The sequence below is a fragment of the Symphalangus syndactylus genome, chromosome 19 (genome assembly GCF_028878055.3).
Source record: "Symphalangus syndactylus isolate Jambi chromosome 19, NHGRI_mSymSyn1-v2.1_pri, whole genome shotgun sequence".
Taxonomy (NCBI): Eukaryota; Metazoa; Chordata; class Mammalia; order Primates; family Hylobatidae; genus Symphalangus; species Symphalangus syndactylus.
In genome coordinates this window covers 19,510,937-19,527,272 of record NC_072434.2, presented here as the reverse complement: position 1 = coordinate 19,527,272, position 16,336 = coordinate 19,510,937, and the positions used below count along the sequence as shown (strand labels likewise).

General features: G+C 50.9%; 1 protein-coding gene across 1 annotated transcript; it reads left to right on the top strand.

Annotated features, from left to right (window-relative positions):
* The first annotated feature begins 952 nt into the window (after positions 1 to 952).
* Positions 953 to 15,390, top strand: OPTC (opticin). The gene is made up of 8 exons (XM_055234717.1): positions 953 to 1,017; positions 2,763 to 3,034; positions 3,788 to 3,926; positions 5,491 to 5,649; positions 6,459 to 6,661; positions 9,334 to 9,429; positions 9,964 to 10,159; positions 15,086 to 15,390. Exons 2-7 carry the CDS (start codon positions 2,804 to 2,806, stop codon positions 10,132 to 10,134), a joined length of 999 nt encoding a protein of 332 aa, XP_055090692.1. The 5' UTR covers positions 953 to 1,017; positions 2,763 to 2,803; the 3' UTR covers positions 10,135 to 10,159; positions 15,086 to 15,390.
* The last annotated feature ends 946 nt before the right edge of the window (positions 15,391 to 16,336 follow it).

Here is a 16,336-nt window from a genome sequence, read left to right as displayed (position 1 = left end):
GTAAGCATTGTGTTTGGTGTTATAGGTAATCTAGAGATGATTTGAAGTACACAGGAGGATGTGCATAGGTTATATGCAAATTCACCATTTTATATAAAAGACCTCAGCATATGTGGATTTGGTATCCACGGGACGTGCAGAACCAATCCCCCATGGTTACTGAGGGACGACTGTACATCTCTGAGTGTGGGGGAGAGGATACTTCCCAGGCCCCCGAGGACCCTACACAATGTCTACCGGTGTTTATGATCCTTTCTAGGGCCCACCTCCCAATTTCCATTTGGCTTGCTCCTAGCAGATTTAGAGGATTTCCTGTATCCTCACGATCATCATCTGTGAACTAGAAGTTGGCTTTCAAATCCTATCTCATCCCCCATACACCTTCTCTTTGAACCACCTAGGCCTGCAGCTCCTGCCTCTGGTGATTTTGTTCAATTATGGTCTCTGTGCTGGCCCTCCAGGTGAGGGTGAAGTGCCTCAGTTCCACCTCTTTTTATCTTTGGATTCTGGCTATGAAGCCGAAGCCTTGTCACTCTCTGGCTGGAGAAAGAAGCTGCAAAGACAAGCTTTATCTCTCCATATCCCCCCACTCCAGCTTTCTCTGAGGGCTCAGAATCTGAGGGATGGGGCCCCTTCCTTGCAAGGGATGGCACTGCCTGTTCCTCAAAGATGTGGCCTTATCAGGAGGGTGGACGAGGAAAAGAAAGAAGGAGCTGACAGAGTAAGAGGAGAGACACAGCAGGAGCTGGAGGTGGGGGGTGAAGCGGAAGGTGGGGGGAGAATTCCCTTTTGTCAAACACAGGAATGGGGCAGGGGACCCCCTGAGGAAAGAGGAGGGGCAACAGCTGGACATCAGAAGGAATGAGAAGTCTGATTGGTCACAGACCTGGCCAACTCCTTGCCCTCCCCCGGGCACCACTGTTTAACCCAAGCCCCAGTTGAGACAGCCTCCACCGTAGTCCCCACCTCTCTGGAAGCTGCAGGGCTCTCCATCCAGGATCCGGAAGCATTGAAAGGGTAAGGTTCAAGCTTTGAGGCCTCTAGCCATCGGTGTGCAAATGAGGGCAAAGTGTTTGGCTGGGGCAGGGGATTGGGAAGGGAAAATGAAGAGAGGTTAGGCCTCTGGCCAAAGAAGTTGGACAAGACTTCTGGGTGGACACTAAACTGTCTTAAAAAAATTTTTTTTGAGATTATGTAATTTGTTTGGGGTGAGGTATGTGAGGTAAGGTGAAGAAACACCTCTTGCAACTGCTAGGGGCTTGCCCCCTTGCCCTGCTGAAATTAAGAAAGGGGGGAGGTTAACTGGGCATGGTAACACATGCCTGTTGTCCCAGCTCCGCGGGAGGCTGAGGCACAAGGACTGCCTGAGCCCTAAAGGTTAAGGCTTCAGTGAGCTGAGATCATGCCATAACACTCCAGCCTGGGCAACAGAGTGACACCCTGTCTTAAAAATAGAAAATAAAATAAAAATTAAAAGATAAAAAAATTTTAAATGAAAGAAAGAGGGAGAGACTACTAGAAACTTGTGCAGCTAGCTTTGGGAAGGGCTGTGTTAAGCCTACAGTGGATATGACTATTGTACACACGTATGCCTGGATACAACACCACACCACATGCATTTCCTGACCCATCTATACATATACGAACTACATGAACATTTGTACTCACAGGCATATCACATACATACGCAGGCATCTGTGCGCACATGCACACAAATATACACAGGTATCTAAGGAACTTTCCAGATGCGTACACATTCATGCAATCACACACAAAGAACTCTTGTATCTGTAATAATCTGTTTCTAAAAAGCTGCATTTACAAGTATATTTCATAAACTAACATTCTTTTTCACATTGTATGTTGCATTGTAAGTCTATGTCTCTTAAAGAGACTAGGTGCTCCTAGGAGGGGCTATGCCTCATTCATTCTGTACCCACAGAGACAAGTCCTGTGCCTGGAACTCAATAGACATCCATAAATGTTTGTTGAGGAAATGCATGAATGGATGATCTTTATAAAAAAAACCACAAGAGTCAACTGGGCGCGGTGGCTCACACCTGTAACTCCAGCACTTTGGAAAGCCAGTGTGGGTGGATCACCTGAGGTCAGGAGTTCGAGACCAGCCTGGCCAACATGGTGAAACCCCTTCTCTACTAAAAATACAAAAATTAGCCAGGCATGGTGGGTGCCTGTAATCCCAGCTACTCAGGAGGCTGAGGCAGGAGATTTGCTTGAACCCGGAAGGCAGAGGTTGCAGTGAGCCAAGATCGCGCCACTGCACTCCAGCCCGGGCAACAAGAATGAAACTCCATCTCAAAAAAACAAACAAAAAGACCCCATAAGATTCTTTGATGTTGACATTGTCTAAATCGAGCTTAGTGACTAGCAGTCATGTTCTGAGCATGGGGTTGTTTACGAGAGGACATCTGTGTGCATGCACCAGTGTGTGCCTCGTTTGTAGACAAGGGGACTCTTGTGAATGTGTCTGTGTTGAGATGTGTCTGCACATGCCTCTGTGAGTGAATATTGGTGTTTGAGTGAGCGTGTAAAAACACTGAAGTGGGGTGATGGAGGGAGGGGGCTGCTAGAAGATATCCCCCAAGACATAGTCCCAGCTGGTAGGGAGTTTGTGCATGTGATGAGAGCACTGAGTCTGCAAGTGTGGGGGCGGGAAGTGGAGTAAATCTGTGAGCCATTCCCACAACCCTCTGGAGAGCCTGTCCCTCAGATTGCTGCCCTTCCTCCTGCCCACTTGCCAGGACTGGCCGCTGAAGGGATTCTCATTCCCATCCGACTCTCCATGAGGCTCCTGGCTTTCCTGAGTCTGCTGGCCTTGGTGCTGCAGGAGACAGGGACAGCTTCTCTCCCAAGGAAGGAGAGGAAGAGAAGAGAGGAGCAGATGCCTAGGGAAGGTGATTCCTTTGAAGTTCTGCCTCCGGGGAACGACGTCCTGAAACCAGACAACTATGGTGAAGTCGTTGATCTGAGCAACTATGAGGAGCTCACAGATTATGGGGACCAACTCCCCGAGGTGAGGGGCACAGCAGACCGACTGCATTCCCTGCATGACACTGGGAGTCAGAGGCCAGGGCCCTCCCACCTGCCCGAAGTGCGGGTGTCTCCAGCTTCCACCTCTTTCTCTATGAGGTGGAAATTCTTATCCCTCCATAGGGACTTGTCACTTAGATGATACTAAGAAACAGGACACAAACCTGGGACTTCTCCTTCTCCAAAAGTCATACATCCTTCCCCCTGCCGTCAAGTAGGACCCAAAGCTATGTCTCACTGGGGGAGGGGTTCGCAATGTCCTCATCATATTCTGTAGGAAATAAAAGTGCCACATCCCCCGTCTCTTTTCTGAAACTGTCCTCCAGTCTGAAGTTCATTTCCAGGCCCTCTTGGCCTTCACTGCAGCAGCGTGGGGTGCAAGCCCAGAAGACCCTACTCGATTGTGCGTGATCCTGGTCAGTGTGGAGCAGGGGAAGAGTGCCGGCCTGGGAAATCGGGAGAGCAGGTTCCACCTCTGCTTTGACCACGTGCTGGCTCTTTGATCCTCATCCCTCCCCTCTCTGGGCCCCAGTTTCTTTATCCATAGGATGGACATGCTGGACCTGATGCTCTCTCAGTTCCCCTTTTTGCACAGTCTTTCTGCTATCCCTCCCTCCTCCTCCTCCACAGTGACTCTTTGCTGGTTTGAAATCCATCACTAAGGTTCCCAGAGTCCAAAGTTAAGTCCCTTTTGTGCAAAAGCTGGGCTACTGTGTACTCTGTGCTACATCTCCAGGTTAAGGTGACTAGCCTCGCTCCTGCAACCAGCATCAGTCCTGCCAAGAGCACTACGGCTCCAGGGACACCCTCGTCAAACCCCACGATGACCAGACCTACTACAGCAGGGCTGCTACTGAGTTCCCAGCCCAACCATGGTAAGTGCACAGTCACATGATCACAACATCCCTAGGTCATAGGCCAAGCAGCTATGACCCAGCACCAGGGGGTACCAAAGTGGAACGTGGTTGAGGTTGGGGCGTGGAGGGTCAGGGCTACCCTTACTAGCAGGGAGGTGGGGGGAATAGCCACAGTAAGAACAGGAAAAAGGAAATCAAAGACAGGCACTGGCTGTCCCTAATACTTTTGCCTGAATGTACAAGTTGAGTAAGAAGCAAAGAAATGCAAGAACTCCCTTATGCCCTAGCAAAGCCACCCTGCCTTAATTAATAGCATGACGGGGGAAGCAGGTTGAGTGGTAATTAGATTAGAGACAATTAAAAGCCTGTAGAGAAGAATAACTAACTTTGTGGCTGTCACTTGGCATAGGAGCAAATGAAGCAGTCACACTTCTTTTCAACTTCAAAGTCCCTCCTGAGCGGCTGTCTTTCCTTCCTCGATGCCCTCCTGGAGGCTGGGGCTGGCATCCCTGGCAGTGAGGCCTCGGCAATCTGCTGGAAATCAGAAGTGGGCAGAGGAGGGGTGAAGTTCATTCTGGACCGGCTTGTCCTCAGCTGCCCTGTTCTCTTCTTGGGATGTTTGCCTTGGGTGGACCTGGGGTATTGGGGCATCGGCAGGAAAACCATTTAGTCAGGAATCCATGACCTCTCAGAGCTACAGTCTCAGGCTTAAAGAGGCCATAAAGGGCCTCAGCTGAACCCACCATTCAAAGCCTCAGGATAAGAAAGATGCTGGGGCCCCTCTGCTCCACCCGCTCCTCCTGGTCACTGCTGGCAGAGAAGAGCTCCTTAATCTTGGGGCTGTGTCACTGCTACCAGAGTTCTTCCCTGAGTTGAGCTAAACTGGTCTCTCAGTAATCTCTGTGCCTTGTGATAGCAAGTGACAGAAACCACCTGCGCTATTCAGTTGTATGATCCAATAAAGTCTCCCCAACTACTTGGAGTGGGTGACCTGGCCTAACCTCATGACCCGTGGGTACAGAGACAGGGTCATGGACAGAACAGGAGAGGGCTGCTTCCCAAAGAAAAATTGGCATGCGGATGCCATCAGAAAGGGAAGTGGTTGCTGGGTAGGCACTGAAGTCCACCTTGGTTCTATTGTGCTTCTTGGAGCCACACAGAACATATCTAATTTCTCTTCCCCAAGGCAGATGGCAGAGCCAGCAGCCACTGGCCATCCCACCTAATTCTGGCTTTACTTTTTGGGACCAGAGAGGAATCCTGTGGAAAAGAGACCAGTGGATTTCCTAGAAACACCCACATAGGCCCAGGAAAATGTACACAGAACCAGGGTCTGCTGAAAGTATAAATGGGCTTAGGCTGGGTAGTAACTGAGGACGGACCTGCCTCTCCGGGGTAGAGGACAGAGTGACAGAGGAGCAGCCAACAGCACTGTGTACATGGTGCCCGTCAGTTCTGGGCAGCAACCCATAGGCTATCAGAAAGGCGCAGATGGCCATGGTTCAGACACTCCCTGGGGTGAAGGCCATTGGCCCCAGAGGCTAAAGGGATCTCCCTTTGTTCTGTCTTCCACCTGGGCCAGGTCTGCCCACCTGCCTGGTCTGCGTGTGCCTCGGTTCCTCTGTGTATTGCGATGACATTGACCTAGAGGACATTCCTCCTCTTCCCCGGAGGACTGCCTACCTGTATGCCCGCTTCAACCGCATCAGCCGTATCAGGGCCGAAGACTTCAAAGGGCTGAGTATGTAATGCCCTGGGAAAAGAGGAGTGGGGGCAGGCATACGCAGCCACCCTGCCACTAGGACAGTCACCAACACTGTGTTGGCGCCCCCCGTGTTAGCTCTTCCCTGTTGGCTCTCAGTCTCTCCAGCTGTCAAAGGGAAATAGCCCGAAGTCTCTAGACATCCCTTCCTTGAAGCATTTAGATGGTGGAAGGGACCTGTTTTTATTTGTTCTCCAAAAAGGTCTGGGAAGCTGGGAGGGGAAGGTACGATCTGCCAACATCTTCAGGATGTCCCAGCAGTGACAGCTGTGTGACCAGCTGGCCTCTGGGCAGGACTGTCTTAAATCTACTCTCTATGGCACTGATGCTGTTTACATGGTTGTTTGTGTGCTTTTAGCTTCTTTATGCCTTATGCCCTGCTTGAGACAGGAGACCTGGGCTCTGATCCAGATTCTACCACTAATTACCCAGAGCCTTTCTGGGCCTCAGTGCCCTTTTGTGTAGACTCACAAGTGGAGGTGAGGTGGATCCAGGGATTCCTGGGCCTGTTGGTTCTTGCTCTCAAGAGGCTTCTTCTAAAGGATCCAAGGTGGGCGGCCACTGCACAGGACAAAACTCCAGGGAGGGGCACTGAGGCATCCGACGGCTTTTCCAAGGAGTCCTGGTTTATGTTATTTCCTCTGGTTTGGGCCTAGTGCAGGTGGAGAGCTGGTTAGAATCCCCTCATCTTGAGAGGGATGGAGCAAGGTGTGGAGACAGCTCCAACCTCCACAAGGAAAGACAGTGTGTTCTGGTTTCTCTCTTTGTTCTCCCCTAACCTCTCTCAGCAAAGTTGAAGAGGATTGACCTCTCCAGCAACCTCATTTCCTCCATCGACAATGATGCCTTCCGCCTGCTACATGCCCTCCAGGACCTCATCCTCCCAGAGAACCAGTTGGAAGCTCTGCCCATGCTGCCCAGTGGCATTGAGATCCTGGACGTCCGCCTAAATCGGCTCCAGAGCTCGGGGATACAGCCTGCGGCCTTCAGGGTGAGTCGAGCCTTAGGTCCATTATCTATCACCTCCACCACCCACCTCCACCACCACCCACCTCCACCACCCACCTCCACCACCACCCACCTCCACCACCACCCACCTCCAGCACCCACCTCCACCACCCACCTCCACCACCACCCACCTCCACCACCCACCTCCACCACCCACCTCCACACACCACCACCCACCTCCACCTCTACCACCCACCTTCACCCCTACCACCACAACCACCACCCACTTTCACCACCCACCTGCACTCCCACCACACACCTCCACCACCACCACCCACTGTTTTCATTCTTTTAAATTTGCTATTTATTGATTCTTTCAGTTGCAAGAAACTGATTCTGACCCAAGAAAAGGCCATCCCAAGAACCTCCATGAATGGAAACAGTACTATCAGGTCTCATGGGCCTGTTACTGGCTGAGCATCCCTAACCTGAAATCCAGAATCCAAAAGGCTCCAATAAGCATTTCCTTTGAGCACTTTGTTGATGTTCAAAAAGTTTTGGGTTTTGGAGCATTTCAGATTTTGGATATTCGGATTTGGGATACTCAACCTGTACTGGGAATGGGGGTTCAGAAGTCAAGGTGGACAACTCTCTTTCCCTCTTTGGGACACACGGCCTCTTGTCTTGGCTTCTTTCTGTGCATCTGCTCAATTCACCTGTCTGCTCACCAACATTCTCTGCACACTCACAGGTTCTACTCCCTGAAAACTTACACATGAGTTTGGCTTGGAATAGTGCTGATTCTGGCCCTAACTCTACGTATCCTTTTATTTCCAAAACCTGCCAGTAAGTGGCTGATGAATCATTGTCTTTCTATGATCAAATGCTCAAGAGAGAGTTTTTTTGTTGCTGTTTTGAGACAGATCTTGCTCTGTCGCCCAGGCTGGAGTGCAGTGGCATGATCTCAGCTCACTGCAACCTCTGCCTCCCGTGTTCAAGCAATTCTCCTGCCTCGACCTCCTGAGTAGCTAGGATTACAGGCATGCACCACCACGCCCGGCTAGTTTTTGTATTTTTAGTAGAGATGGGGTTTCGCCATGTTGGCCAGGCTGGTCTCGAACTCCTGACCTCAGGTGATCTGCCCACCTCGGCCTCCCGAAAAGCTGGGATGGCAGGCTCGAGCCACTGTGCCTGTCCAAGACAGACTATTTGATTGGTCATTGGCTGGCCAGTTTTGATGGGAAGGGCTAAGTTGTATGACACAAATATGCCCACTGGGGCGGCCCATTCAATAGGGCTAGGAACAGCCCCAGGTGTGTTCGCCCATGTACTCTCTCTCTCTCTTTCTCTCTCTGTCTCTCAAGTAGTGGAATCTTTTACGTAATCTAATTCCTATTTAGAAGCATCAAATAAACCAAATTAAACTTGCATTTTTGAAATAGGATGAGAGGACAGAGGCACACCTGCTTGCTCTCTTGCCCCGCCCTCCCCAGTGCCTTCCACCCTCTCAGCCTTCTCCTGTCTGCAGTGGTCTTTGAGGGAGTTTTACAGAATGGTGTCACTACCACTGTTGTGGTGGAAGAGCACTAGACTGGGAATCAGAAGCCTGCCACGTGACCCTGGGCCTCAGTTTTTCGGTCTCCAAGAACGGGATTGCATGATCCCTGAAGTTCCCCACTGCTCAGCCTCAGCAACATCCCAGCTGTCTCCATATTGGGAGGCGCTGCTTTACCTTGACTCAGAGCTGTTTTCTCAGCCCAGGATAAGGCCTGGGCTTTGGAGCCACAGAGACCTGGGTTTGTGCGAGAGTCACCCGACCTCTCTGACCTTGTTTTCTCATCTGCAAAATGAGGGTAATAATACCTGCTTGACACAGCTGCTGGAGGGTTAAATAAGATAGCATTTTACAAAGAAAACAGGAGGGTTAGATATGCATAGTGGATGCTCCATAAATGGTAGCTATCATTTTTCTCTGCTGCCTGAGCCCTGCTGAAGGCTTGTCTCTTCCCAAACCCTTCTCTGATTAACACTGTCTGATTCTGAGAGCGCGGTCCCATGCACACACTGTGTACCTTTCTGTGCCTGCGGTTCTCATTCTGCTGGTCTGGCTGTCTCCCGAGTGTCTGCTCTGTACCTTCTCCTCACCCAGAGCATGGACGATAAACAGAGCATGGAGGACGGAAGTTAGATACCAGGCAGCAGGTCATGCCAGTGAGAGGCATGAGGCTTAGGCAGCTGTGGGGTCTCCTTTATTGGAGGGTTTATTAGAGACATTGATTGGGAGGTCTTGTCTAGATAATTGTCCGTGGCCCCATGGTTTAGCATTTGGAGACTTGTCAATGGGGAAAGTCCCTTCTGATAGCAGGGAAGTTGAGGCAGAGCAGAAATGTCCCCTGGTCCTCCCTTCTACCCTGTCCCTGCCCCTCCCCTGCACCACCCGGTGTCATTACCAGCTGATGAGCTCTTTCCTACTTCAGTGGCTGGCACCTCAATGGTAGCAGCTTTCCTCCTGAATCCAGTTGGAGTTAGTGTCTGTAAGATCCTTAAAAACCTGGGCAACCCCTGTGGCACCCAGCACAGAGCCTGGCGCATGACTGAGGCTAAGTGAGCCCCGAGTGAACAAATGGGGCCACCTGTCTCTGGCCTCATAGCCCTCCTCACTGCCAGTGTCCAACAGGACCCACCAGCCTCCTACACTCTTTGCTTTCTCCACAGGCAATGGAGAAGCTGCAGTTCCTTTACCTGTCAGACAACCTGCTGGATTCTATCCCAGGGCCTTTGCCCCTGAGCCTGCGCTCTGTACACCTGCAGGTAAGGAGCCTCACCCAGAGCAAGGGTGATAAGCAGCATGGAGGATGGAAGTTAGATACCAGGAGCAGGTCATGGCAGTGAGAGGCATGAGGCTTAGGCAGCTGTGGGGTCTCCTTGATTGGAGGGTTTATTGGAGACAAGGATTGGGAGGTCTTGTCGAAACAGTTGTCCATGGCCCCAGTTTGATTTTCTCCATTTTTTCTTTTTAAAACACTTTCTCTCCCTCCACCGTTTTATTTTATCTCACCCAACTGCTTTTCCTTCTCTCTTTTTCCTACCCTCTTTCTCTTTCCTTCCCTTCAGTCCTTCCCTCCTTCGTTTCTCCCCTTCTCTTCATCTGTGCCCTCTGTCTCCATCCATCCCCCCTGGGGCTCCATTTCTCACCCTTGTTGTGTGGCTTTGGCCCTAGATGCTTCAGTTTCTCCAGTTGTACCAGAGCAGGCAGAGCTGGTAGGGACAGCTGATGTGAGCCTTTGGTGCTACTTAAGGGGCAGAGCCTCTTGGTGAGGCTCAGCTGGTATGTGTTCTTCCCAGAATAACCTGATAGAGACCATGCAGAGAGATGTCTTCTGTGACCCCGAGGAGCACAAACACACCCGCAGGCAGCTGGAAGACATCCGCCTGGACGGCAACCCCATCAACCTCAGCCTCTTCCCCAGCGCCTACTTCTGCCTGCCTCGGCTCCCCATCGGCCGCTTCACCTAGCTCAGAGCCCTTCCATTCCTCCCAGGTAAGAGCCCTCCAAGGACCATGCAGGCATGGGCCTCCAGCCATAAAGCCCAATTCCTTATCTTTAAACAGTGATCTTTAGCCCAGGCATTAATCGTCCTCTCGATCCCTTGCAAAAATCACACACACGCACATGCATGCATGCACACACACACTCCTGTACTGAAATGTCTTTCAGTAGCCAAATTTGCATTTCTCCATCTTCTTTCCTTGACACTTACGGCTCCTGGCTCAGAAAATAGCAATGTCTGCAGTGGAGCTCTTTTCCATATTCCCCATCTCTCGTACCCACACAGAATGCCAAGAAAGCTGTGGGAGAGGAAGAGGGGGAGGAGGAAGAGAAGGAAGAAGTGGGGAAGAGGAGAGCAGTGATGTGCTGGAGCCAGCTCTTACTACTTGCGGGAACCGATTATTAAATTTTCCAGAATTTTGCAAGTCAGTTGTTAAACACAGCCATTATGAAAAATTAAATTATATAAACTCACAATTAAATGTATTATATTGAAAACAAATATAATTATTCAAAAATAATCATTTTTCAATTAGTTTACCATATTTCACTATTAACCGTGCCTTTGAAGTTATTTCTGTCCATGGTGTCTGTATGGGGGAAACTCTAGATAATGGTGTGCAACTGGGCATCTCTTCCAGCTCCTCATTCAGTGACATCATATTGGTGGTTTCAAATGGGCCATGGTAGGGGTATTTACACTACAGAAATTGGTAAACACTACAAATTGGGATTTCGTTTTTTGAGAGCTGACTATAAAATGTTTGGCTGCGTACCACTGAGGAGAAAGAAGAGCTACTTAAACCAGCTCCCCCTACTGCACAACATCCTACTGGGGCTGAGGAAGGTAGGATTTCTGTAGGGCATTCCTTCATTTCCTGCTCTTCTGAGGCCAGGGCCTCCTGTTAGATTTGGAGGGAGCCATTCATAAGGATGGAGAACTGACACGAATCTTCACCCAGATGCGCTTCTTGTAGCACTTACCTACTCCCTGGCTCGCTGGCCAGTCTCGAGTGTGGTTGGCTCAGCCAGCTGGTTCCTGGCCACTGGGGTTTCCATCCTTCCCATTCGCTGCTGCATGTTCAACCACCAGAGGCCATCCTTCCCATTCGCTGCTGCATGTTCAACCACCAGAGGGCAGCCTTGTGCAAAGATAAATAAAAATAGCAATTACTCACCTTCTGCCTTTTGGATCCTGGGCAGGGGCTGCTATGCTGGGAGGATGGGAAGAAGGGCAACTATCATGTAGCCAGTGATTTGTTCCTTGAGTTAGAAGGGAGAGGAGGAGATGCCGCCCTTCTCCTGACCCTTATAAGGAGGCTTTGGGCAAGGGGGATGTGATGGATGGGCTCTTGGCCTCAGGCCTCATGCTAAGGCATGAAAGAGGGATGAGGCAGGCAATTCACTTACTCATGCAGGAGGGATCTTATGGAGCACCCACCGCTACGTGGTGATAAGATGGTGCGCAACAGAAACATATTCCTTTTCCTCACAGAGCTTAGAATTTAGTGCAAAAGACAGGTGTGAAACAAATAAGCACACCAATAACCATGCTATTCAACACATAAAAGTGCTAGAAAGGGTATGTAGAGAATGCTATGAATGCTTACAAGAGGAGGACCCAGCTTAGGGGTCCAGAAGATCTTGCAGAACCCAAAGGAGTGGGAGTTAGCCAGGCAATGAGTTGCCAAGGCAACTATTCAAGGTCCCTGGTGGTCCCCGAGTCTGGAGGGACAGGTGTTTCTTATGGGCCACATGGAAAGGAATCCATGTATCTGCCTCCCCCCACCTCACTGTGCACTTGGATCCTCACGGCGGTCCTGTAAACAGCCAAGTCAGAAATTATTATTCACATTCTTCAGATGGAGAGATGGAGAACTAGAGACCAATCACTGACCCCAGCTCACACGGGTGACTCAGGGTTGGACCAGGACTCAACACACAGGCTACAGACTGGCAGTGGGAAGTCTTGAAGGTGGTGGGAGGTGCCTTCATGCCATTATGGCACCTACTCTCACTCCCAGGGAACCTAGGATTCCAGCACACCTGGCCCCAGGGAAGAACGGGGAAGGCAGTGAGCCGAGGGCCCCTTGCCTTTCAGAGCAGCAGAGCTGTCACTGGCCCTTCCTCTCCTTTGCCTCCTCTTTCTGTCTTCCAAGAGTTTGTTACAGCGGAATCTCTCTCTGTCTCTCTCTCTCTCTCTGTGTGTGTGTGTGTGTGTGTGTGTGTATGTGTTTTCTGTCTCTCGTTCCCTTTCTCTGTTTCGTCCACCAATCCTATCCCCTTCCATATCCAATATCCCGTTCCATATCCTGCTTTATTGGATTACGACAAGGCCTAGGCATGCAACAGCTGAAAGCCTAAAGTTCTCCAAATGCAAGAGATCCTGGATTGAGGAATCCAATTTTCTTTCTTTTTTTTTTTTTTTTTTTTTTTTGAGATGGAGTTTCACTCTTGTTGCCCCGGCTGGAGTGCAATGGCGTGATCTCGGCTCACCACAACCTCTGCCTCCTGGGTGCAAGCAGTTCTCCTGCCTCAGCCTCCTGAGTAGCTGGGATTACAGGCATGTGCCACCACGCCTGGCTAATTTTGTATTTTAAGTAGAGACAGGGTTTCTCCATGTTGGTCAGGCTGGTTTTGAACTCCTGACCTCAGGTCATCTGCCCGCCTCGGCCTCCCAAAGTGCTGGAATTACAGGTGTGAGCCACCACTCCCGGCCGAGGAATCCAATTTTTTAAAAAATCTAATTTAAAAAAAAAAAAGGTTTTCCAGAACTGGGGCTTTTGGATACTGGAAGCCACAAAATTCCCACATGCCTCTTGGTTACTCTTTGCTGAATACAGAAAGTCACCTGGCTCCTGCTCTATTGTGGGACAGGGGAATCTAACAATCCCTGGACTCCTGGAGTTTGCCAGACCTATAATAGAAGCTTTTCTGTGCATCAACTCATTTAATTCCAGCAACAACCCTAGTGAGTAGGGATGCTCATCTTCAGACTGCAGATGAAGAAACAGGCTTCTGAAAGGGGAGAGTCCCAAGTCCAAACAGCGAGAGAGTGGCAGAGCTAGGATTCCATCCTGGGTCCATCCAGCCAGAGTCTGAAGTCCTGCTCTCTGCCACACTCCAATGCAGACACCACTTTCAAGTTCCAATTGAAGGAGGCCGGCTCCAGACAGTTTCTTTCCCGAGGCCATTGCTGCTACTCCAGGAGGGGTTCCCCAAGGGCCGCTGCCTCTGCAGCTGTCTCTCGGCTAATCCCCCATTTTTGGCTAGGGAAGCCCAAGGAATAGAAAGAATGCCCTTGTTAGCTGTCTCCCTGAAGAAATTCTAAACAGAGCATCTGTCCCTCTGCACCAGGGAGGGAAGGAGGAAGAGAGAGATGGGGAGAGACAGAGAGAGAGAAACCCCACAGCTGTGCTTCTCAATCTTGATGTGAACAGCTAGGCCTCCTGTTTCTCAGGGACCTAAAGGGGTTAGGGTTGGGCAACTGGCAGGGAAGGCAGAGAGCATCTCTTTAGCCAGAGTGAGGCCCTCCTATCCTGCAGAATGGTAAAGATGGAGAGAATGACATAGGGCAGATGCAAGCCAGCCCTGAGGGAGTACGAAGGAAGGGAGAGAGAGGAGGGGCTGCGGGGTCCAGCCAGGCATGGAAGCCAGCTTGAGGGCCTCATGCCCGCCAGCAGTCTAGGTTTGCATCAAATCCACCTCCTCCAACACCAGACTTTCCTAACCTCACTCATCCAGGTCCTTCGTGGCCCAGCAGCACTCATATTTGACCTTGGCAAGGGCACTTGCTCTGGGAGGCACCCTGGTGACTATTCTGCCAGCTCTGTGTGAAGGGGCATGCCTCCCTCCTCTGGGGCACCCCATGGCCTTCAGGAGGGTCCTGACCTAACCTGTCCTATGAGTATCAGCGGGAGGAGGTCAAGGGGAAGAGGCCAGGGCCCCTCCTCTCTGTGAGAGAAAGGATGAGTTTGCAATGACCTCCCCCTCAGCCTGCCCCATTCTCAGCTCCAGGGTCCTGTTTTTCCAAAGGTTGCCCAGCAAGGCCCAGGGCCAGAGGAGTCTCATGGAGAAGGGAGGGTGGGAGGGGCTGCTGGAGGGGCTGGAGCTAAGTCTGTTTTAGGAGCCAAGGCCATTTCCCCACACTGACCTTACCTGGACTCCCTTCCTGCTTCCTTTTCTCTTTTGTCTCTTCCCTGGGAATAGTAATCTCTTACATTTGCGCTGTCAGTTTGCACTTCAGCAAGCTCTTTTACATATGAGACCTAATTTGACAGTCCTAACAACTCTGTGAGGAAGGAATTATTATCCCTCCTTTTACTGATAGAAAATGAGAGGCTAAGTACTTTGTCCCAGAGAAAGATGATTTAACATAAACAATCTATAACAGAAAAAGAAAGATGGGCATGGTGTGGAGCCGCAGTGACAGCCATCACTTCTTCCCAATTCTTGTCAGAGAAATGGTAAATCCCATCTCCAGCTCCTGGAGCAGAGGATGGGTGCCCCCACCACGTCCCCCCAAAATGCTTTGAAAAGCAAGGACTCGGGAGGGCATCACCCAGGCTAGAAAAAGGGGGGCTGCCTATGGAGCTTGAGTCCAGGGCCTGCCCCCAGCAGGATCAAGGCCTGTATCCTTAGGAAGCACATGAGGTAATGAAGGTCTCAGCTCAGGAGAACCTAGGGGCTCAAAGACACACGGCCCCCCATCTCTGCCGCACCCCCACATGCCTGTGTCTGTGTCCTCCTTCCTTCTGGCCAGGACAGAGGCAGACAGACCAGACGGGGAGGTGGCCCCGGCTCGCCCCGCCCCCTCCCTGTCTAGCTCCCTCTCAGCTTTCTCCTCCCACCTCACCTGCCCCTCCCCTCTCCCCCACACTAGACACCAGCTCAATTTTGTCTCTCCTCTCTCTCAAGGTCATCTCTTGGACCAGCGGGCATCACATTCTCCAGCAGCCGCCATCTCGCACACCTCCCTCCTGTGGCCGCCGGCAGCATGGACAAAGGTCTCCATGCAGGGGGAGGATGCCTGCTTCTTTCCCCACAGCCCTCACGTCTCCCTTCTCCCTGCGGGTGACAAAGAAGCCCCAAGGACCACCTCCTTCCTGCCTCATTGTAATAAAATTCCCCACACTGAGGCCTTCTTGTCTTCAACCTGGCCTGTCCAGCCCTTCCAGGCATGGCCAAACCCATGGCCTGGATGTGCTTGTGTACTTCCTTTCAAACGAGCCCACACAGAACGCCTGTTCTCCCCTTCCTCCCCTCTGCACTCCTTCTGCCTCCTTTTTCTCTATTCTCCTTCTGTGCTCAGGCACCAGAGCAAATAGCTTTTTGTTTCCTCCTGGCACTACCAGTCCCAGCACTGCCTTCAGGAATTCTTTTCTCTCTCTCTCTTTTTAAAAGACTGGGTCTCACTAGGTTGCCTAGGCTAGTTTTGAACTCTTGGGCTCAAACGTTCACCTACCTGAGCCTCCTGAGTCGCTGGGATTACAGATGTGCGCCATTGTACTGACTCCAGAATTCTTTTCTTTTGTGTCTAACACACAGTTCAGATACAGGAGGGAGTGGAAATGTTTCTTGTTATGGCATCTGTAAAGGAACTGTGATGCAAGGGAGTGAGCACTGGAATGAGAGTCTGAAGACCTGAGTTTGACTACCCTGTATCCTGATCACACCAGCACCTCACTCTGTCCTGGCCCCTTGGAGTTCCCTCACTCCAAATCTGTTGCTCAAAGCATATCCAAGCCCAAGGGGTGTGGTGCCTATCCCTATCTTATTACATTTCTAGTCTAAGAACAAAGACCCAACCCTCTCCTACTGTTCCCAGTAGCACAGACTACCATTGACAAAGAGGTATCAAATGGTAAAGGAGAAAAGGAAGGAAGTACAGAAAATACAGACACACAATCAGTCTAGTCTCACAAGTTGAGCTTTCTGAGCCCCAATCAACTATACCATGGCTTTAAAGCTTGCTTAGCTGCAGGCCTTCCTGACCCTTCTCTAGTCCATGCAGAAGAGAGAATAATCCAAGCTTTTCACGCCCTTTCTGACCCATCCTGAAACCAAAGGTAACGACCTTCGAATTACACGTTGTCCATGATCAGTGCCCCCCAAGGATCACTGGGCAGTCTTAGGAGAGGTGCTTCCTCCCACAGAGAGGCCCCCTGC